Genomic DNA, 21,723 nt, shown 5'->3' with positions numbered 1-21,723 from the left:
ACTTGGCATCTGCGCCTGTGCCTCCTGGGCTCAGCCTCTGGTCCTGACGTCCCTCCGTCTCCTCCCTGCCACCCCGCTGGCGGGTCCCAGGAGGAGGCGCCCCTGCACTCTCCCACCCCCCCACCCTCCAACCAATGCCTTTCTTCCTTCCCCTTTGCCTGACCCCTTGTCCCCTGGTCAGACTGCCTTGTCCTCTGGGGCCTGGAGCCCTTGGTGCCTCCAGTCGTCCTGGGACTACGTAGCAGGCGCTCAGATCCTCACTAGTTGAATGCACGAAATGACCGTCAGATGTTAAAGAAATGCATCGTACATGTGCGTGTGCTTGACACTGAGGCCTGCACAGCGGGTCCCCAATCTCCCACGTTGAAGTGTTCTGTTTCTTATAACTAGGAAAACGGAATTATACATGTTATATAGCCCAGTGGCCCTTCTCTTGTAAGTTTTTTCTTCGTCTTTTTGCTTTGTGTTAGATGAGGCAGGAGAGTAGTGAAGAGGGGACAGGTGAGGTGAGCAGGCTGCCGGCACAAACCCTCAGAGCTGAAGAAATGCTCGGAAAAAACTGTTTCCCACAGCTTGGCGTTTGGGGGACATGAGCTTCTGAAGCAGAAATGCGACTGGGAATTCACCAGAAGGAGCCACCTGCCCCCCTAGAGGGCTGTTCCCCATAAACTCAGCTGTTCAGAGTAAGAAAGATATGGTTAACTCAGATTCAAAGGGGAAATTCAAAGTTAGAGGAAGCGGAGATGAGCCTCACTAACGATTTCTTAGAAAGACACCCAGTGGACATTTGAGGCAAGAATCACGATTTTTAAGCAAACATTTTAAAGCTTAGGAGTCAGGTTATGGGAGAGGAGGCTCTGCCCACAGCCCCGTCGTCACCTCCTTTCTACGGGAGCAGCTGCTCCTTCGTTGACACAGGCTTCTCTTGCCGTGGAGACCTCTGTGGACGGTAAACTCCAGGCTGTGCAGATGGGCCTCGGAGGGGAGTTTTGGAGCCTGGGCGTCTCCATCTCTGGGAGACTTTAAAAAGAAGCAGAGGATATTCTCAGTTGTAGAGCTCCTCCCCTTCTTTTCATTTATTGTCCCCCCAGCCACCAAACAGATTTACACATCTGTTCCCAGCACTCAAGACTCAGGCTGCTGCCTGCTTCCCCTTTAAAGGTCTCTCCTTTTCCGTGCTCCCTTTCTTTTATTGTGGCCATTACTGAACTTAAATAAACCAGCTTGACTTTAGTTACTAGGTCATAGACCTGAGAGTTTTGTCCTGTGTGTAACCCCAGCCCAGCACAGTGCCTGGTACATAGAGGCCGGTCACCAGTGAACACGTCCGTCAGGTGATGGTCAAAGTCACCAGCACTGACTGTGCAGCGGGCCCTGCCCTCGGTGCCCACAGGCAGCATCTCAGGTCAACCTGGGAACAAATAGGGGTGACTGTCACCTACCTCACGTGGTTTGGGGAGGATTCATGTCAATATCGAGCACAGCACCTGCACTCAATACATGTCTGGTTTTCCTTCTCAAGTAAGGTGGCTTTTTTGTACCCTCTCTCTGTGATAGTTTAAATGTAGTCTTTGTAGAATGAAAGGAAGGCATAAAATAACCTCAGAGCCCCGCTTGCTCTACGCCCCTGCTTGTCTGACTTTCTCCCCATTGGTTCATGAGCCAGCGTTACATATACAGTTAAGTAAATTTGGTCCCTGTGACGCTGTCAGAGAGATGCTGCCAAAGCCGTCCTCGCTCCCTGGATGACTCTATTCCTGTCGTCCCCTCCTGTCCCCCCATCTGTCTCTCTCGCTCTCTGTGGGACCGTTCTCCCCAGCAGGCAGTTCACACATACTCACAATTCACAATTTCCTGTCTTAATGCACACGCTCTTCTACTGCTGGTTTTCTCTTCTCTTTCACACAGAACTTCTTTTGAACGTTGTCTTCGGCTGCTTTCTTGTTTCCTCACCTCCCAGCCTCTCCTCAGCCCGTTCCAGCCAACTTTGTCCCTCCACCGGTCTCTGAGATCCCTTTTGCCAAAGACATCACGTCATTTCCATGAACCAAATCGACCACTGCTCTTATTTAATCCTCATTGCAGCCTCTCACCAGCATCTACCCCCTTTTCTGTCCCTTTAAAATACTCCTTTTTTTTTTTTTTTATTAAGAGATAACTTACCTTCACTGAAGTACACGAATCCCAAGTGTACGGCGTGATGAGTTTTACACGTATCTGCGTCTAGGTAACGACCTCGCCGTATGCGATGCGGTGCGATGGGTGCTCCCTCCTGAAGGCCCCGCTCTCTCCTTTTCCGCCCCCATCCCTCGCTGGCCCTTCCGCCTGATCAGCCTCCCGACATGCGCGTGTCCCAGGGCCCAGGTCTCTCTTCCAGGCACACTCCTGAGGAAGCTCGTACCATTTCAGGCTTTAGATCCTATCTATATTGTGACAGCTTCCCCATTTGACCTCTAGTCTCAGCCCGAATCCAGTCTTCAGCTCCCTGCTCTCCCGACTTGACATGTCTACGTGGAAGTCAAGTAGGCATCTTGGACCTGACACGTGAGAACAGAGATCTTCATCTCCTCTCCACTCCTTCTCTTCCCTCTCCCTCCCGTGGCCGCTTCTGAGGCGTCTCCATCTCATTAAACAACTTCTCATCCACCCAGTTGCTCAAACTGAAACGAAGAGCTCATGCTTGCTCCTCTTATGCGCTCAGCGCACACACACATCTTGCTGACACATCACGCCCCCCAGAGTTCCCGGGCATCTCTTCCCTCTGTCTCCAGCCCAGGCCACTGCTGCCACAGCCGAACTCTTCTGTCAGTTTCTGCTGTTGCCCCTACAGCCCATTCTCATGCAGCAACCAGAGAGCTGACTTGAAAATGCGAACCAGCTTATGTCACTTTCCCACTGAAAACCTTCACGCCCAAAGCCTGCACTTTGCCCTGCAAGACCCGACATGGTCCGGGTTCTGCCTGCTTCACTCGTGTCCCTCCAGCCATGCTTGCTGGCTTCCTGTTTATCAGAGGCCCCCTCTGTCCCGCCTCTGGGCCTTTGCATTAGCTGTTTCCTCTCTCTTGAGTTTTCCTTCCCCGTGTATGGGGCCCTCTTGTCGTCCCGCTCAAATGTCATCTTCGCATGGGGCCTTCCCACTTCTCTCCTCCTCCGCCACCACCGAGGGAAGCCCTCCGGTCACATCGTTGCCAGCACAGCACTTATTTAAGACCCGGGACCATCTTGCTTGTTGTCTGTTAGCTCCACAGAATTGCCCTCGTGAGCGTTGGGACTCGGCTGTCCTGCTCACAGCCGGCTTCCCAGGAACTAGGACAGCACCTGGTACTTAGCAGCTGCACAGTTTTGACTCAGTCTGTAAACGGCGGATAAAGTGGTTACTGCCGCTCAGTGTAAAGCAGGCGGTTTGTCTAGAACCCGACCTGGGTGACAGGCCAGGAGGGTGAGCTCCCGTGCGCGGTCCCCGAGTGTTACCCGAGTGGCGTCTGTTGCAGAGAGGAGCAGGTGCCCATGGAGCTGGTGCAGCGTGACGACATCATCAAGGTCGTCCCCGGGGGCAAGTTCCCAGTGGACGGGAGAGTCCTGGAAGGCAGCACCATGGCCGACGAGTCCCTCATCACAGGTGAGGACTCCGTCCCTCTGGGTGGGCGTCAGCACCCTGGCCAGGCCCCGGGGATGCCGACGGGGCTCAGCGCGTGGCGTTGGTCTCCTCTCCACCTCTAGGAGAGGCCATGCCCGTCACGAAGAAGCCCGGCAGCACGGTGATCGCCGGGTCCATGAACGCCCACGGCTCCGTGCTCATCACTGCCACCCACGTGGGCAACGACACCACCTTGGCTCAGATTGTGAAGCTGGTAGAAGAGGCTCAGATGTCCAAGGTAATGAAGGGATTTTATTTTTTATTTTATTTATTATTTATTTTAAAAATTCGTTTATTTTTTATGTTGGGTCTTCGTTGCTGCGCGCAAGCTTTCTCTAGTTGCGACGAGCGGGGGCTACTCTTTGTTGCGGTGCATGGGCTCCTCATTGCAGTGGCTTCTCCTGTTGTGGAGCGCGGGCTCTAGGCGCGTGGGCTTCAGTAGCTGTGGCTCGCGGGCTCTAGAGCGCAGAGCTCAGTCGTTGTGGCACACGGGCTTCGTTGCTCCGCGGCATGTGGGATCTTCCCGGACCAGGGCTCGAACTCGTGTCCCCTGCATCGGCAGGTGGATGCTTAACCACTGCGCCACGAGAGAAGTCCCGTGAAGGAATTTTAAAGGCAATATAACTTCAGCTGCCTCTCTCTAGAAATTATTCCAAGAGTCCCGTAGAATCAGGCAGATTTTACTGAGTAGAGAGATTGACTCATAAATGTAGTTAATGAGGGAGCCAGGAATCCCAGTCCCTGTCCATGCTTGCGGCGGTTTGTGTCTTTGGAGATTGTAATTTCCCGCGGTCTTCGTGTTTTGTTTCCATAGGCACCCATTCAGCAACTGGCTGACCGGTTTAGTGGGTACTTTGTCCCATTTATTGTCATCGTTTCAACTCTGACGTTGGTGGTATGGATTGCAATCGGCTTTATCGATTTCGGTGTTGTTCAGAAATACTTCCCTGTAAGTTGAACGCTGTGGGCAGCGTGCTTGTTGGGTTTTAAATAATCGATTGCCATTAATCCTATTTTTTCATGTCTTAAATTCATTGGGCTTTAATTACCCATTACATCTCACTTGCTTGCTTCACTTATTGGCAGCAAAGCCTCAGCCAGGGTAGGACAATCCTGGCTATGCAACTACGCAACTCCTGCGGGTTTTCACTAAAGATGCCTTTTGCTTTCTGGTTAGATCATTTCAAACACCACTGGCTCTCAGGCGTAATGCTTAAAGCATTTACATTTTGCACTATTGGCCATTTTTGAGGTGATGAGGCACACATCACAGAAGATAGGTCACGTCAGTCACAATAGCATGATAATATTATTTGACCAGTTTTAAGAAAAATAGATTTTTTGCTGGCTACCTCCATATAGACCATCTAACCTTGCAGCTTCCCAAGTAACACTAATAGCTTTTTAATAATTATTTATTAAACATTATAGATGAAGCAATGGAATATATAGCTTTGAGTTTAAAAAGTGGACGAAGAATACTATCTTAGGAAATACAGTTTTATCAAAATTCAAAAACAAATACAAAACTTTTCTGCTTCAGCAGTAAGAACTCACATACATCAGTGATTGGCAGCTGGCAGTGGTTTTGATTTGGTGACGTCTGGAGATGCTTTTGGTTGTCGTGGCTGAGGAGGGGTGCTGCTTGGCCTTTAGTGTGTATGATAGGAGCCAGGGATGCTGTTAAACATCCTACAACACACAGGACAGGTCCCCACAACAAAGAATTATCTGGCCCCAAACGTCAATAGTGCTGAGTTGGAGAAACCTGGAGAGACATAAAAAGCTAATGGCCCACTTGGAGTAGTATTTGATAACTGCCCAGTGAGTAGAACAATTGTTTTACCTTATTTTTTAAAATATCTCATACTTAGCACAGTCTAATATGTATTTTACCTTAGAGCCATAAAATAAGAAACTGGAAATACAGAATAGATCATTTTTTCCTTTTTAAAAAATTTTTTATCTGTAGTTAAAGGCATATCATATGTTCTTGGTGTACTTGTCATTCACTTAGATATGATTTTCCTCCCTCAAATTTCCTATCTTAAAATGTCCAAGTGAAACACTTTCTGACATCTAGGGAGATTTCAGTGTTTTAAGAGTAGCCTATGACTGTATTCCTAGAATTTGCCGGTGGCTTTTATGGCACCTGACCGCCAAAAATTTTGGCTTTTGTGGGAGAGCAGCTCATTGGCATGTGGCTGTGGGAAACTCAATCCTAAACAAGTTGGAATATCTGGCTTCCTGCTGTTCCCTACCTTTCCATCTTACTTTCACTTCTTTTGTTTTTATCTGCAATATCAGGGAGGATGCGGACAAATGAGGTACTGCATGTTCCTTTAAGACATTGTTGTCACTCTGCTCTGTACAAGTCATCTGTAGGGACAGGGTTCGTGTCAACCTCTAGAAGTCCACCCCACTCCTCTCAGAATGCCAGGTGTGATTTTGACAAGAATCTCTGGAGGTTAAAAACAAAACAAAACACAACACAACACTTCATCCTTACCTCTACAAAATCACATTATGTGTTAAACAGCATGTCCTTCTACCGAAATCAAACTGTTTCTGTGAAAATTGAATGACCCTTAATCATGTAGCTTATTTTAGAATCTGCCTCTCAAAGTCAAAGAATAGAGGGTAGATGGATCTAAAGAGATTGTGGTCTATATCCTCGATTTAGGAAACATGCATTTTACTGTAATTAAGTGAACTCAGCATCTCTCAGTTTTTCTCCAGAGATACTAGCCATTTTGAAAGATAAACCAAGGTAACTCAAGATGTTAGGATGCAAATAATCATACCAATATGTGTCACCAGGTAACTGGGAAGGAGACCTGTATTTTTTTGGTTTTGGATTTTTATAAAGGAAACAGTGGTGGAAAATAGAAGAAAATAAAGATGGCTCCAAATCCCATCCCTATATGCACTTTTCTGCACTTTGGTGAACATCTTTCCAGTATTGTTGAAAGGCTATCTAGAGATATAGGCAGATAATTTTGCACTAATTGAATCACAACACATGCCATTTTATGCTTGTTTTTTTAAATTCAGCAATCCTACTGATATCTTTCCATGTCAATATGTATACATCATCATTTTAACATGTGCATAATATTCCATCATGCACACCATACCTGCAGTTTAATTAACCAATCCCCCATTGGTTGTTTCCAGTTTTTTCCCTTTATGAAAAAAGCACTGTGAGAAATATCCTTGTATCTTTTCCTACATGATTATTACCTTAGAGTTGATTCCTTGGAGAGCTATAGTTTTTTTAAGCTTTCATAATAATAAAAATAATAATGGTAATGTAATAGCTATACTTTCTCAGACTCCTCTCTCCTACTACGTCAGGTGTTGTACTGTGTATATTTATGTTTGTATGTATTTGTATGTATGTTACCTCATTTCATCCTTACAAAAACCTGTGAGCTGGGTATTATTACCTCCATGTTGTACGTGAGGAAGCTAAGACACGGAGTGTCAGAGCCAGGATGTAGACCTACGTGGTCCGATTCTAGAGCCTGTGCTCTTCCCCTATCGGGGATTTTTACGTGCCTCTCTCCTCTCATAATGCCTTTCCCTGAGGAAAGCCTGTAGGATCAGGTTGGAGCAGTAAAGTGAACCACGTGATACCTGCAAAGCAGAGCAGGCCGCACCGTGTCTCCTGGAGCCCAGCTCATCACGCCAGTTCAGGTCCCCCACCTGCACTGGAATGTTCTTTTTTTTTTCTTTTTTAATTAATTTTTATTGGAGTAGAGTTGATTTACATGGTTGTGTCATTTTCTGCTGTACAGCAAAGTGAATCAGTTACATGTATCACTCTTCTCTAGATACTACTCCCATATAGGCCCCGACAGAGTGGAATGTTCTCATATGATCAGAATTACGTGTGGTGCCTCCTCTAACTCCCACCCTGCCTCTGTCTCTTTCCTCTCGTCAGACGTCCAGCAAGCATATCTCCCAGGCAGAGGTGGTCCTCCGGTTTGCGTTCCAGACGTCCATCACGGTGCTGTGCATCGCCTGCCCCTGCTCTCTGGGCCTGGCCACGCCCACGGCCGTCATGGTGGGCACGGGGGTGGCCGCCCAGAACGGCATACTCATCAAGGGAGGCAAGCCTCTGGAGCTGGCCCACAAGGTTGGCCCCCGCTTCCTTCGAGGTCTTGGCTGGGGTGATTCTGTAGCTGTATATGCTGCATGATTTTTTTTTTTTCTTTTTTGACTTAGAGAGTCCTAGTGAAAATAGTACCTGTTTAAATTTCATATTCAGAGAAAAACCTGAAAGAGGACTGAGGGTAGCACTACTAATTAAGTAAAACAGGAAGCCAGGACTAACGGGGAATGACAACAGGACCGGCAGCAGCTCACGGTCAGAGACCTAAGTGCTGTATAAATATTGATTTAATCTCATCGACAGCCCTGAGGCGGGTGCTGGTTGTTTCCACTTTACAGGTGAGGGAAGCGCAGCAGGAGTGGGCTGGGTGACTTGCCAAAGGCCTGCAGCTAAGATGTGCAGCTCCGGGCTCACAGCCAGGGGGCCGGGCTCTGGGGAAAGGAGCTGCGCTGTCTCCGCGTGATCGGGGAGGGTCCTGGGACCTCGGGTGGAGTAGCAGGTAGCAGTGTCTATGGAGAATCTCCCTTCAGCCCAGCAGTCCCCAGCCTTCCATCCTCCCTTTATTTCTTCGGTATCTGTTGAGCGTTTACTCTGCGTGGGTCCTGTGCTGGGCCCTGGCTCTCAAGGACCTTCCTGTCCGGCAGGAAAGACAGACACGGAGCAAGCAAGCAGCAGGCACCCTGGAGAGTGTGAGACGCCGTGAGGACAGTTCCTCAGGGGCCTTACCGTAGACCCGTGTGTGTTGGATGGGGTGGGCGCTGGTGCAGGTGCTCAGGGGAGGTCTGAGACCTGTCAGCTGACAACAGAGGTTGGGAGGGGTGTCCCGGCCGTGGGACCAGCACGTGGAAAGGACCCGGGGGGGGGGGGGGGCCGTGCTGCCTGGTCCCAGACTCCGTAGGACTGGAGACCGTGAACATGTCCCCGCCATTGTGTCCCCGGCATCTTGCCCCGCTCCTGGCACGTTGGAGTCACTCCACAGTTATTTTCTCAATAGCTAAATGAGGGCCAGAAAGAGAGAGAAACTGACAGGAGATGAGGGTCCTGAAGGAGGAAGGAGGGGAGAGAGGGGCCCTGAAGGGCTTCGGAGGGTTATTCAGTCCCGGTCCAGAGCTTAACCAAGAGCAGCAGGGACACACGGGGGCAGGGGCGGGGGTGAAGCGCCTGCAGGAAGACCGTCCTGGCGGCGGAGCGGGGGCTGGACTAGAAGCTGGCCAGGACTGTCAGAGGAAGGCTGGTTAATCGTGGTGAGGAGGCCCCACTCAGTCAGAAACAAGAAGCGGAGCTGTTGTTCGCTAAATGAGGGAGAACCGAGCCTGCAGCACGCAGTCTGAGTGCAACAAGGGCTGACCTTGTACCAGGTCCAGGGGCGCGTGGAGCGAGGGAACTGCTGGGCTCCGGCCACGCAAGCTCAGGCGCCGAGTGTGGCTGCTTCCGACTGGCTGAGCCCAGACCCGTGGGGACCAGTGCCAAGCTGCCGCTGACCGAGGGGGACAGGTCCCCAGACTAGCTCTGTGGTTGCTTGTTACTACGGCCAAGGAACACTCCCTTCCTTTTGTGAACTTGGAATTCGAGAACACTATTCTCCGTAGGCTTTTGCACTGATGCAGGCCGGAGGAAACAGTGGTTGACCCGGCAGATAGCGGTGGACCGGGAGGTGGGCAGACCCCTCAGGGTCACGCTCCTGACCCGACCCGAGGAGGAGGCTGCACGGCGTTACTGCACGGTGATGCCTCCCTGTTACATCAGAGTGAGAGCTTCTGGCTCACCCTGGTCCAGGTTAAGCCGGAGTGCGGATTTTTTTTTTTAACTGGGCAGAGAGGGAAACGATGTTTTGGCAGAGGGAGTGGTTGAGCCTTGGGATGGACGCAGAGGATTCTGTAGCGTGTCATGAAGGAGTGTATTGTGACCTGCTTGGGGTGGGTTGAGTGAAGTTCTGCCTCGAGATTGTGAGGACTCTGAGAGTCCCTTCCATCTGTGTTTTGGTCACTGAGATGTGGTTTTTTTGGGCAGATAAAGACTGTGATGTTTGACAAAACTGGCACCATCACCCACGGGGTCCCCAAAGTCATGCGGGTCCTTCTGCTCGTGGACGTGGCCACGCTGCCCCTCCGGAAGGTGCTCGCTGTGGTGGGGACTGCGGAGGCCAGCAGTGAGCACCCCCTGGGCGTGGCAGTCGCCAGATACTGTAAAGAGGTAGGTGGACTGGGCGTTGCTGGGCCCTCGCTTCCCCGGCTCCCCCGCTCTCCTCAGCTGGGCTGGAAGACTCCGGGCTCCTTCCTCCTCACACGCCTTTCCTCCTCGCTGCCCCTGGCCCCCACGTCAGCTGCCTCCACAGAGGGCTTGGCTCGTGTGGTCTGGAAACTGCTGAGCAGGCCCCCTGGAGCAGGTGGGGATGCAGCGCACAGCGGCAGGTCCCTCGTCACGTTTCCAGATCTTCACAAAGCAGTTCAGTGTTATGAGCTAATGGCCATTCATTAGGCATTTCCTGAGCATCCCGAGCTCAGGGGAGTAAGAATTCATAAGAGGCGAGCTCTGCCGGCTGGGAGTTGATGGTCGGGTGGGGAAGACAGGCGTATTCAGTCCCGCACGAGCGCTTCGTGCAAAGGGATACAAAAACGAAGGGGGTCTCGGAGCCAGGTCGGGAGAAATCCATCCACTGGGGACTCCTGAGACGGAGAGGAAGCAGCAGAAGTGACCAGAGGACTGTGGGCTGTTGGCACAGTTAGTGGGGAGCCTTCCCCTCTGACCTCTGCAGGTGAGAGGGCCTAGTTAGCTTTCTCTGTTTTCAGTCTGTGCGTGGAGGCAGCAGGACGTGCCAGAATACTGCCCTGAAAACATGTCAACTGTCTGAACAGGACAATTATCAGTAAATGTAGAAGGTGACATGGATGCCTTGGGGAAGAGCTGACAAGTCTTCCCGGACAGTAGGGTGCGGCTATTTCCCCTCTCATCCTTCTGATGTTTCAGAAAGAATTCTGCTCACCCCCAGGCATCCTTCCTTTGGGTTCTGTTACCCAAATAAACCCAGCCCTTCCCCTTCTCCTGCCACGTCGGCCCTCCCCACCAGGGTCTGGCCATGGGCGATTATCCCTTGATGGCCTTAAAATAGTTTGTTACCACTTACCTATTCCATCGTTTTTATGGAATTATTTGCAACAGAAAAAGAAAATCTTTCCTCCCTTTGGCACCTTCATCCCCGCCACCCCACCCGCCGACCCCAGCCCTTAATTTGGGGTGTTGGATGTGAATTGCCTTTCTCCTTTCTGGACTGCAACCTGTCCACTCTCCCCAGGCATCCAAACTCTAGGAGAGGGTTGAGGCTGTTTTAAATGACTGTGTCCTATGAGAGAGAAAGAGTAGCTGACTTGAGCGTCGATCTCTCCGCCTTTCCCGGAAGTTCTCCTCCTGTCCCTCCCTTCCCTCTAAATTCCTGGTGTCTGCTGCTCTCCCCCCGCCTCACCCCCACCTCTGTCCTGACCCCCTCTCGACTCACCTGTTTTCTGCTTCCTCTCCCCCACTTTCCTTCCCAGGAACTTGGCACAGAGACCTTGGGATACTGCACGGACTTCCAGGCGGTGCCCGGCTGTGGGATCGGCTGTAAAGTCAGCAACGTGGAGGGCATCCTGGCCCAGGGCGAGCGCCCACGTGGCCAACCGACTGCCCACCTGAACGGGGTCAGCAGCATCCCCATGGAAACAGGTATCCCTGGCCTCGGTTTCCGCTGCCTGGCCCGCCGGGGGCTGGACCCAGCCATGGAGAGCGCCATGCCAGGCTTGCCCCGTGGTTCCCGACTGCGGAGAAGGTGGCTCAGGGCTGGTGCGCCGCACGCCATCTCCCAGGGAAGCCTGCAGCTTCTCTCGTGTTCTTCGATGTGACTGAATCTTGACGCTAATGGCAGGCAAAAGCAGTGTGTGACTTAGAGTCACGGAGTATTGCTTACCTGCTCCCTAGTCTCGAGTCTCCTCTTTCTTAGCCCAGGTTAGTCTTGGGATAAGACTCGTAAGCTACAGAGTAGGCAGATGGGAGTCTTCCTTTTGTTCCTCCTAAACAGGAAACCTCCATGTGGTCAACTCTGATGGGACGTGACGTATTTACAGAGCTGGCAGCCATCAGGGAAAGTGAACGGAAATGGTCTGCCCAAGTCAAGAAGGGGCACTGGAGGGACAGCTGCTCTTTGAATAACGGCCTTTCTTATTCAAAGGGTGCTAGCCATCAGCATAAGAGAGTGGACACGCCCCCAAACCAAAAAACCCATGTCTAGTGTTTGCTCTTAAGTATGTTAGTAGTTAAATCTTGATTTAGATTTTGTTAGAAGCTATTACCACCTTATGGCAAGTTAAAGCCCTGGGATGACCTTTCCTTTGCCTTCCAGGGACTGGTCTATCTGTGACACCTAAGGTAGAGGTGACAGGTGCAGGACTCAGCTGACCTCTTAGGAGGTATAGCTTCAGGACCTTTCATACACGGTGGCCGGTTGTTAGCTGATTCACTTGCATCATCTGTACCAAGCAGTGATGGGTCTAGTCCACACTGGCTTTCGGCGCTGACCAAATAACTAACCGCTTCTAATCCTAATTCTAATCCAATCTAACAGCAGCAGCAGATACCCCTAAAGGCCAGTAGGTACACTATGCGGTAATATGTTTGTAACATCTTTACATGTTTTAATTCATACCGCGGTTCTGCATGTTAGTTATTCTTTTTCCCCTGGTTCTTTAAGGGTGGTTTTTCAAGAGGTGTTTATTAGGTTGTGGTTTTTCCAGAACCGTCAAGTGGACGTTTTGCTGTTGAAACCATCCCATGGTTTTTAGTGCTTTCTCACAGTGAACTTGGCCTCTTTGGGAATAACCACACACTCCCTTGAGCAGATGCGGTCCCGCAGACCTTCTCTGTGCTGATCGGCAGCCGAGAGTGGATGAGGCGCAACGGCTTGACCGTCACCAGCGACGTCAGCGACGCGATGACCGATCACGAGACGAAAGGCCAGACGGCCATCCTGGTGGCCATCGACGGTACTGCTCTGCTCCCCTGTCCTCTGCTCTCAAGTGAAGCTGGAGACGTCAGGCAGAAATAGAGTCCTTTTTTTTTTTTTTTTAAAGTAAATCTTCCTCACTGTTAATTTTAGTTCTATTTTCGAAAAGGCTGTCTTGCCGTTTTTTTCACTTCATTGTCAATCCTGAGGCCCCCTCTGGCCACCTCCATCTTTGCCGCCAGAGTGAAGATGCCTTCAGCCTCTTTGCTCTTGGGATTCTAAACTGTCTTCCCCACCATCATTTGCATCTGCCCAGGTTGGCAGTTGAAAGTCATCCTTTCTCATTCATCACTGCAGGCGAAACAGCAGTTGACTTCCTGAGAGGTTTAACTCTAAGATGCTTTACACACTGACATCCCCTGCAGCCTTCACAGAGCTTCTCAAGATTGTGTGTATCTTAGTACTCAGGTTATATCCTGGGCTTTACATCTCAGGTAGATTAGAATCACTTTGTAACTGTTAGTTTCTGCTAATAGAAGTAAAAACTACATGCAAATAAGAAATAATTTAATTGCTGTATTTTGAATGCTCCTCTTTTCCCATATTCATTCTCTCTCTCTCTCTCTCTCTCTCTCTTTTTTTCCGGCTCCCACTGCCATGCCTTCCCCCGAGTCCTTTAAACGCACCACCCCCTCAGCTTGTCAAGCTGGAAATGGCTCAATTAAAAGTGCCTCTTACACATCCTCACCCTCACTGCTCCCGTCACGCCTCAGTCCCCAGTCCTCGAATGCCTTCCTGTGTCAGTACCCAAAGAGTCACTCAAAAAAAAAAAAAAAAAAAAAATTCTACAGAGTGTTTTCTGTAGGAAGAGACAGAAAGGAAGGATTGATTTTCTAGCTGTTTGGACATGTGTCACTTTTTAAGTAGCATTTGTTGTATTTCTCATGTTTTAATAGCTAACAGGTATTGAGTTATTATGAGTCAGGCACTCTGCAAAGGAAGAGATGTTCCTTGCAGAAAATCTGGAAAATTCCGAGAGCTGTAAAAAAAAAATGGAATCCCTCATTATCCTACCCCTCAGAGAGCCACTGTTAACTTTTTAACAGTCCTTCCAGACTTTTGTACGCATCTGGAAATGTATGTAAATTAAAAAAAAAAAAACAAAATCAAAACCGTATTCTGTTGTACAATTTGGTGTTTTGCTTTGGGCGTGTAACACGGTATTAGGAAAACTGTTCCGCATCACGAAGTCTTACTTGCTTCTCAGGCTGCCCAGGGCGCTGCCACGTGTGCTCACCTGCGGTGTCTCCTACAGGTGTGCTCTGTGGCATGATCGCCATCGCAGATGCGGTCAAGCAGGAGGCCGCCCTGGCCGTGCACACACTGAAGAGCATGGGCGTGGATGTGGTTCTGATCACGGGGGACAACCGCAAGACAGCCAGAGCCATTGCCACCCAGGTAAGGGCTGGGGGCCGGGATGTCTCCCACATCTGAAACTGCAAGCGATTTCAAGCTGGCAGAAGCAGTTTAAGGAAGATAGGTAAGCACTAGTGCGTTGAGCACTCAGCTTTGCTCTGGTCCTCCCCCCCGCTGGGGCTTTTCTCTCCACACGCTTTGATCTCGGAGCCGTGCACGTCCCACAGGGGACCACCTTGCTGCTGCCCCAAAGATCACGCTGCTGGGGCCTGGGTGCCAGCATTCATCCCTGCACGGTGGCTGCAGCCCCGGAAAGGCTGTCCCAGCATTCTTTATTTTCCAGCCGCTGCACTGAGGATAAAAGACCATGGCTTGAGGGCTGAAATAAACAATCTTGTAGCCTTTATATTAAGGGAGTGTTTTGCCGGCCCAGCTCTTCTCACTCTGCACCAGATAAGCCCCTGGGTCCCGGCAGTTCTTCTGCGGCGCTAGGGTCTGACTTTGGGCCACGAGGGCAGCACGACCGCATGCCTGCCTGCCCTGCCTCGCGGGGAGGGCTCCAGTGCAAACTCCAGACAACTGTATACCACCCCTTGCGGACATGTGTGTAAAGCTGTCTGCTTTTGGGAAGGAATTGCTCCTTGGGAAGGGAGCGGCAGTGCCCCGTCAGTCGTCCTTCTGAGAGTACACCCACTCCCGCGTTAAAACTTGTTCCTGCATTCAGCAAGCACTTACTAAGCGCCACCCCTGTGACAGAGAGGAGTGAAGAGGGCACCGCCCTCGAGGAGCTCACGGTCCCGTGGGGAGGGTGGCCCAGGGACCGAGTGTAAACCAGGTGCTGGGCGCTCCTGTGGAAGAGTGCACGGGACGCATGGGAGCTGCCAGCTTACCCCTCAGCCTGGCGGGGGCCGGGGACACCTTCCAGGGGAGAGGAGGCCTGCAGGAGTCAGATGAAGAAGAAGGGGTGCTGGGGGTAGGAAAAGTGACCTTTGCAGGACAGAGCAGGCAGCACGAGCACCGCCTGCGGGTGCAAGGTAGCAGCGAGTTGGAGAGGCCAAGGCGGGGCCCGCTGGGGCCGGGGGGTGGGGTGCAGGGAGCTGGGCACAGGCAGGACCTGACCTGGGGATCTTGGGAGGCAGGCAGAGGAGTTTGGATGTTGTCCTAAGGGAAGTGGGATCCGCTGGAGGCCTTGAAGCAGGAGAGTAACGTGACCAATGATTACTGTTTCGGAAAGGTCACCGGGACGGCATCTGGAGAAGAGTGCTGGGAGGGCAGGATGTGGGCAGGAGGCCAGCGAGGGTCCCAGACCACCGCAGGGTGTTGGGATGGGAGCAGGGGGTACATTTGCCGTGCGACCTGGCATCTGCAGGACTTGGTGACGGGACCTGGAGGCTGAGGGCTCCTGGGCTTCTGCTCCTGTTCCTGCCGCTCGGCAACACCGGATGTTATTGTGCATTTGCTTTTTTATTGACTGCTGTTCTTTCCTTTCAGGTTGGCATCAACAAAGTCTTTGCGGAGGTGCTGCCTTCTCATAAGGTGGCCAAGGTCCAGGAGCTCCAGAACGAGGGGAAGAGAGTGGCCATGGTGGGCGATGGTGTGAACGACTCCCCAGCCCTGGCCCAGGCCGACGTGGGCATCGCCATCGGGACGGGCACGGACGTGGCCATCGAGGCAGCTGACGTCGTCCTCATCAGAGTGAGCTCTGCTGCGTCTCCCCTCGCTGTTGCCCGTAGCAGGAGTGCCGAGGGCCGCAGAGCGGAGCTTGCAGTTCACCGTGTGCTCCTCTCCTGCAGAATGACTTGCTCGACGTGGTGGCCAGCATTCACCTCTCCAAGAGGACCGTCCAGAGGATACGACTCAATCTGGTGCTGGCACTGATCTACAACCTGGTCGGGATCCCCATTGCAGCAGGTAGGCCCTCGCTGCCCTGTTGCCTCTGGCCCTAGTTGTGGCCAGAAGCCTTGAAGAAAGAGTTGATTTTATTATGTTCCGCTTTGTAAGTCTCCAAAGGTAAATGAGAAACTGCAGGGAGAACCCAAGCCTTCTGTTCACTGCTGGCCTCTCTGAAAAGCTGGCCAAGTTGCTCAACCCTATTTACCTTGGCCCTGTTTTCTGGAACATTATTAAGACATACAGTCTGAAGAATAATCAATATTAACAGTTCTGGGGCACCCGTTACACGCTAAGCCCGGGATCAGTGCTTTAGAACTTTGTCTTAAGAATTAATCCCGCCTAGGTTTTATCCTGACTCGGAAATAATCATGGGAAGAGATGGATATTGTCTGCTCCCTAAGTCCTCCCTCCCCCACTGTATCTTGTGTCACCAGAGAGGGAAGAGTTGTTCCAAAGACTCCTGCAAGGAAAGCGCCTACATGGGCCAAGACCTATTTTTAAACGTGACTGCCGCACCCCACGTTCCCCTGTTGGGTCCGAGCGGTCGGCACTGCCTCTCGCGGTGGATCAGCGTGTCCGCCGCAGCCCGGCTCCGGCAGGTGCATTCCTGCCCTGCGGCCGGCTCAGGACCTGGTCCCCTCCCGGGCTTGCGGCTCTGTCCCAGGACCTGGTCTTGTTGCCCCTCATCAAGGTGCTTTGACGCCCTTGAGGGAGGACCTTCCGTGGAGAGAGGGCCCGTCGTCGCCAGCGTGTTGCCCCGGTGCTCACACCCCCGAGGTGCCCCCGCATGGTGGCACCTGCAAGTCCCTGGGGCGCCCTGTCCCCTGGCGCTTCCCCCAAACAGGTGAGGGCACGTCTGGATGGTCCCAGGAAGGTCAGGGTGGGTAGGGGACCACAGTCCCCTTGACGGTGCCCCCGCCCCCCCGCCCAGCTCTGAGACCGCCCGCCTCAGGCCCACGGGCACGCAGTCAGCGGCCAGCCCAGGGGCTTCCGAGCCGCCCTGAGGAGAGCTTCTGGTGGGCGGCGAGGCTGGGCCCCCCTCGCTGTCCGCCCTGGGCTGCGGCCTGAGTGCAGTCCCCCTCTTGGCCAGGTGTCTTCATGCCCATCGGCGTCGTGCTGCAGCCGTGGATGGGCTCGGCGGCCATGGCTGCCTCCTCCGTGTCCGTGGTCCTCTCGTCACTGCAGCTCAAGTGGTGAGTCCCCGCGGCGGACCCGGGGGCGGGGTGGGTGTGCGCCCCGAGCGGGGCCCGGCGTGTGTTTGTGTAACGGCTTGTCCACCGCGAGCCAACAGTTTGCCTCTGATCAGTCACCTCGCACTGCTTCTTCCCGTTGCTCTGCTCGACGGCTGTCTGTGTCGAGAGGTGGCTGTAGGATCCCTGTCTGTGATCATTTTCCCTTTTTTAAAAGGGGTCTTTATTTACTTATGCTTTCAGTTAACAAAAGTTAACGACAGCCTGCCGGGCATTTGGCTAGAAAGCTTCTAAGTTGGGAACTTGCCCTGAGCCATGGGAATTTGGTGGCCTTTCTTTCCTTTAAAAGCCTTGAGGCCCTGATACTGCGTGTCATTAAAGACTTCATGAGAGGCCTTCACCGGGCTTTAACAGAAAAAGGCTGTGTGTCCAGAATGGCTCAGGTGCTCTTGGATTCTTGCTTTGCAGCTACAGGAAGCCGGAGCTGGCGTGGTATGAGGCGCAGGCGCACGGCCGCATGAAGCCCCTGACCGAGTCCCAGGTCAGTGTGCACATCGGCATGGACAACCGGCGGCGCGACTCCCCACGGGCCGCGCCCTGGGACCAGGTCCGCTACATCAGCCAAGTGTCCCTGTCCTCCCTCAAGTCTGACGGGCTGTCCCGGCACGGCACCGCGGCCGGCGACGAGTGGGGAGCAAGTGGCCTCCGCTCCTGAGTGACCGGGACGAGGAGCCGTGCGTCCGAAAGCCGCAGGCGGTTGTGGCCCCCGCCCGGCCCCCCTCCCTGTGTGGCCGAGGCTCCAGCCTGACAGCAGCAGCAGCAGGCGGCAGAGCCCCTCGCCAGCCCTGGACGTTCTAGATCACCCCTCCCCGCGGCTTGTGGACCACGCTGCCGGGGTCCCACGGGCTCATTGGAAACGTTGCTGGCCTCGAGGAGGGACAGCCAGCCCTCCTCGCATCCTGTGCCGTAGCGTTTGGGATGACTGCCTGTGAAACGAGGACAATTTCGTTGGGTCCAAAAACTTAGCTGGGCCTGTCCACAGAATTCATTAAAACCTCGGGCTCCGGCGCTTTTTGTTTCTTTTGGTTTTTGTTTTTTTGGGTTTTTTTTTTGCGGTACGTGGGTCTCTCACTGTTGTGGCCTCTCCCGTTGCGGAGCACAGGCTCCAGACGCGCAGGCTCAGCGGCCATGGCTCACGGGCCCAGCCGCTCTGCGGCACGTGGGATCCTCCCGGACCCGGGGCACGAACCCGCGTCCCCTGCATCGGCAGGTGGACTCTCAACCACTGCACCACCAGGGAAGCCCTCTGGCGCTTTTTGACGACACCCACGTGCATCGCGTATCCGAGACCACCACTTACCTCAGGTGTCCCCGTCTTTTCTGCTGGCGCCATCTCTTCCTTTTCTGTCCTTGACCCTGGGACTGTGGCATCCCGTCGTCTGAGGGCCGGGCTGATGTCCTCACGTCCCCGCGGCTGCTCTGCAGGGGGCTCATGTGCTCCTTCCTGAACCCCTTGCCCACACGGCCACCAGAGAGCCGCCATGCTTCTTTCTCCTCGGGGTGAGGAGAGGTCTTTGTTGCTTACGACCCTCTTCTCCGTGGAGTCCTGGCTTCTCAACGCCGCTGAATCCAGTGCTGTTGCTGACTGTCGCTGCCCAGCTGGAGGGAGGGTCTCAGAGCCCGAGACTTGAGAAATTCGGCTTCTTGGGGTTGGGGTGGTGGTCCGGGGGGACCCAGGGAGGCATGTGGTGCAGGAACCTGCTTGCTCCGTTCCAGGGGCTTCAGTTACGTGGCCCACTATGTGACTGTCACCCCACGTGGTGCATTGTGGGAGTCAGGTCAGTGCTGCCCCAGTGCCTACAGCACTCCGGGGAAACGATACCCAAACAAGAGAGGAAATCTCAGTCCTCCACACGCATTGACTTCTGCACGCAGAGCTGGTGCCTTAGGGAAGGGGGTGACCACAGTTTCCCAAGAGAACATCTGTTTCGAACTTTAAGTGGCCTTTGTGGTTGCACAGCATCGGAGGGGCAGCAGTGGGGCCCATGGCGGACTCAGCTTGGTGGTGATTGGCAGACCACGCGGGGTAGACTAGTACTATCAGAATCTTAGACTAGGCAGTGCAGAGCCTGTTCTAAGTTCCAAGGTGAAGCCCTTATCACACGCATTTTAGTTAGTTATTGTCAGTTATTTTCCAGGGGGATATAAGCACTTTTTATAAGTTACCTCTCATCCTCCCAACAAGCCAGCAAAGTTAGATAATTCACAGGCGGGAAACAGGCTCAGAGAAGCTAGGAATCCCACCCAGGATCACACAGCGAGTATACGTGGCAGAAGAGGGATCTGAATTCATGTCTGTTGGCTCTGAAATCTTTTCTCTAACTTGGCCCTACCTTGAATATTTTGCTCAATAAGAATAAACGAGAAAAAGGCCCTTGCGCTCCCGGAAGACCGAACCTGCCGGGTGATGTATTTGCTGACTTGGGGTGAGATCTGACCGCGAGGTCATGTCATGTTCCCTTTGGATGGTTCCTTTCCATTTGCATATAATTTAGTTTTTGCTGGGTCTTAGCCTCTAAAGTTGATGTGCAGGGTTTTGTTGTGTTTTTATGGTTTCCAGTCTTCCCTCCCCTCCCCAGCCCCTTCCTGCTCTGTGTTCCCAATTGTGTCCTCTCTTTACTCCTGGCTGTGCTTGGGGAATGTGTCCTGTTTTCTAACTGGGCTAATCATTGTCTAAAGAATCTAATTGTATTGATTTTTCAAAAAGCTTTTAGGACCATAGATGTCATGTTTATAGGGACATGGAAATATTTATATAATTGTACAGAAAATAACCTTTCAGAGATGTTCAAAGTATAAGTTTGTTTTGGTCAGAAAAGAAGAATTCCTATTTCAAAAACTTTCCCATGCTATATTAGAATAAAGTTTCTTTTTCTATTCATCTAAAAATTTGCCTTTGGCTGGCTCCGAGTGGGAAGCGTGTAGGAGCCAGTGCAGCGCCATCTTTGGTGAGAACCTCGAGGTGCTGGCTTTGCTCAGTGCCTTTTCAGGGGGAGAAAAGAATGCGGTTTAACAGTGGAGAGGCCAGGAGGGTGGCCCGAGCCCTCTGATGGGCCATCCCAGCACTGTGTGAGCCCCTCTCCCGAAGGCCTTCCTCAGTGGTCTGTGGGGAGAGCTCTGGAAAGCACCGCCTCAGGGTACCCGTCCCGCTGGTTCGGACACGGGCCTAGGTGACCCCATCATATGCACTTCCCTGGTTGAGGGCGATTGTCTACAAATGGCTGGTCTCAAATGCACACATTTAATCAGAACGGCTGTATTTTGGGATCCTTGGCCCTGAAGGAATCGGGTGGGAGGGGTAGTAGAAAAGTCTGGACCAAAGTGCTGTGCTGGGAAGGCTCTGTGGGCATCTTGTGTGTGTGTGTGGGGGGGGAGCTGTACCTAGAGGTGAAGTGACAGTGTCATTCGTCATCCAAACCAGGATACTTTTAAGAGTGACAGGAGGTGCTGTTAACAATTATGACAGGGCAACTGGCCTGAACTGGGCCTACCCAGGCAAACTGGGACGTGTGGTCACCTGCCTTAAAAGGGAAATAGACATTTTGCTGTCGTCACCAACAGAAACTGTAACACTTCAGAACTTTGCCCCGATTGTAGGTTCCACAGACATGCTGGTGACCTAATCCTTCATCAGACTGAGAGATTTCCCCCTCTGTCACATCCTGATACCAGCACTTCTCTGTAGAGTCATTAAGGTGACTGTCTGGCAGCTTGGTGTCAGTGCACAGCTGGAGAGCCAGGCACGGGCTACGCTAAGTGCCCTCCAGCACAGCCTTAGGACTTGACACCCGGCTTGCTGGACACCTTTTCTGGAGGCCTGGCTATGGGAATTTCATGTCGTATGCACGTCCCGTTGTGGAAAGGGAAGATTGAGTCCATTTCTTTAGAAAATAGATGTTTTCTAAAACTTGAGCAAATTTCCCTGATAGGATTCCACATGCACCCGAATAAATCATAACGTCTGTCCATTCCTGATAACTTTTCAGCCTTTAAGACCTTAGTGAAGAATTGTGATAGGATCACCTATTAAATAAATGAATGTAATAATTCTAGATTTTCTCTTTCTCTTAAACAACGGCACCTGGAAATTGACATGTCCAAAAATCGGTCCCCAAATTGTTTTGCTGGTTTACTGTGGAACCAAGACTAATAAAAAAATGACCTTTATTTTAAGAAAATCCAGCGTAAGCCAAACTCAGCCAATCAAATAGGTGGATTAGAAAAAGGTTTGAATTACAGAAGGATTTTTTTTTTTTGCTTTGAAAAATTCATGATGATACTTCAGCAGCTAAGTTCCCTAATGTGTATAAAATTCTTCTGGAGTGAGAAAAGTTTTATTTGCATACAACTTTTTCTTCACTGCATCTTTTGTTTTAAAAGAAAGTAAGGAGTAGCATACACGAAGAAATGCTTTAGGCAGCCAGTCGTGCTGACGCTC

General features: G+C 52.1%; 1 protein-coding gene across 1 annotated transcript in view; it reads left to right on the top strand.

Annotated features, from left to right (window-relative positions):
- Positions 1–21,285, top strand: part of ATP7B (ATPase copper transporting beta) — a 40,728-nt gene extending 19,443 nt beyond the window's left edge. The window contains 13 exon segments of the mRNA XM_067713051.1: positions 3,492–3,619; positions 3,721–3,875; positions 4,452–4,586; positions 7,584–7,778; positions 9,765–9,947; positions 11,285–11,453; positions 12,623–12,766; positions 14,042–14,184; positions 15,634–15,837; positions 15,936–16,053; positions 17,126–17,228; positions 17,694–17,913; positions 17,916–21,285. Coding sequence (XP_067569152.1) covers positions 3,492–3,619; positions 3,721–3,875; positions 4,452–4,586; positions 7,584–7,778; positions 9,765–9,947; positions 11,285–11,453; positions 12,623–12,766; positions 14,042–14,184; positions 15,634–15,837; positions 15,936–16,053; positions 17,126–17,228; positions 17,694–17,913; positions 17,916–18,083 — 2,065 coding nt within the window. The 3' untranslated portion in view covers positions 18,084–21,285.
- The last annotated feature ends 438 nt before the right edge of the window (positions 21,286–21,723 follow it).

The sequence above is a fragment of the Pseudorca crassidens genome, chromosome 18 (assembly GCF_039906515.1).
Source record: "Pseudorca crassidens isolate mPseCra1 chromosome 18, mPseCra1.hap1, whole genome shotgun sequence".
Classification (NCBI taxonomy): Eukaryota; Metazoa; Chordata; class Mammalia; order Artiodactyla; family Delphinidae; genus Pseudorca; species Pseudorca crassidens.
The sequence above is the reverse complement of the archived record's forward strand: the minus strand, read 5'-3'. Positions and strand labels throughout refer to the sequence as shown.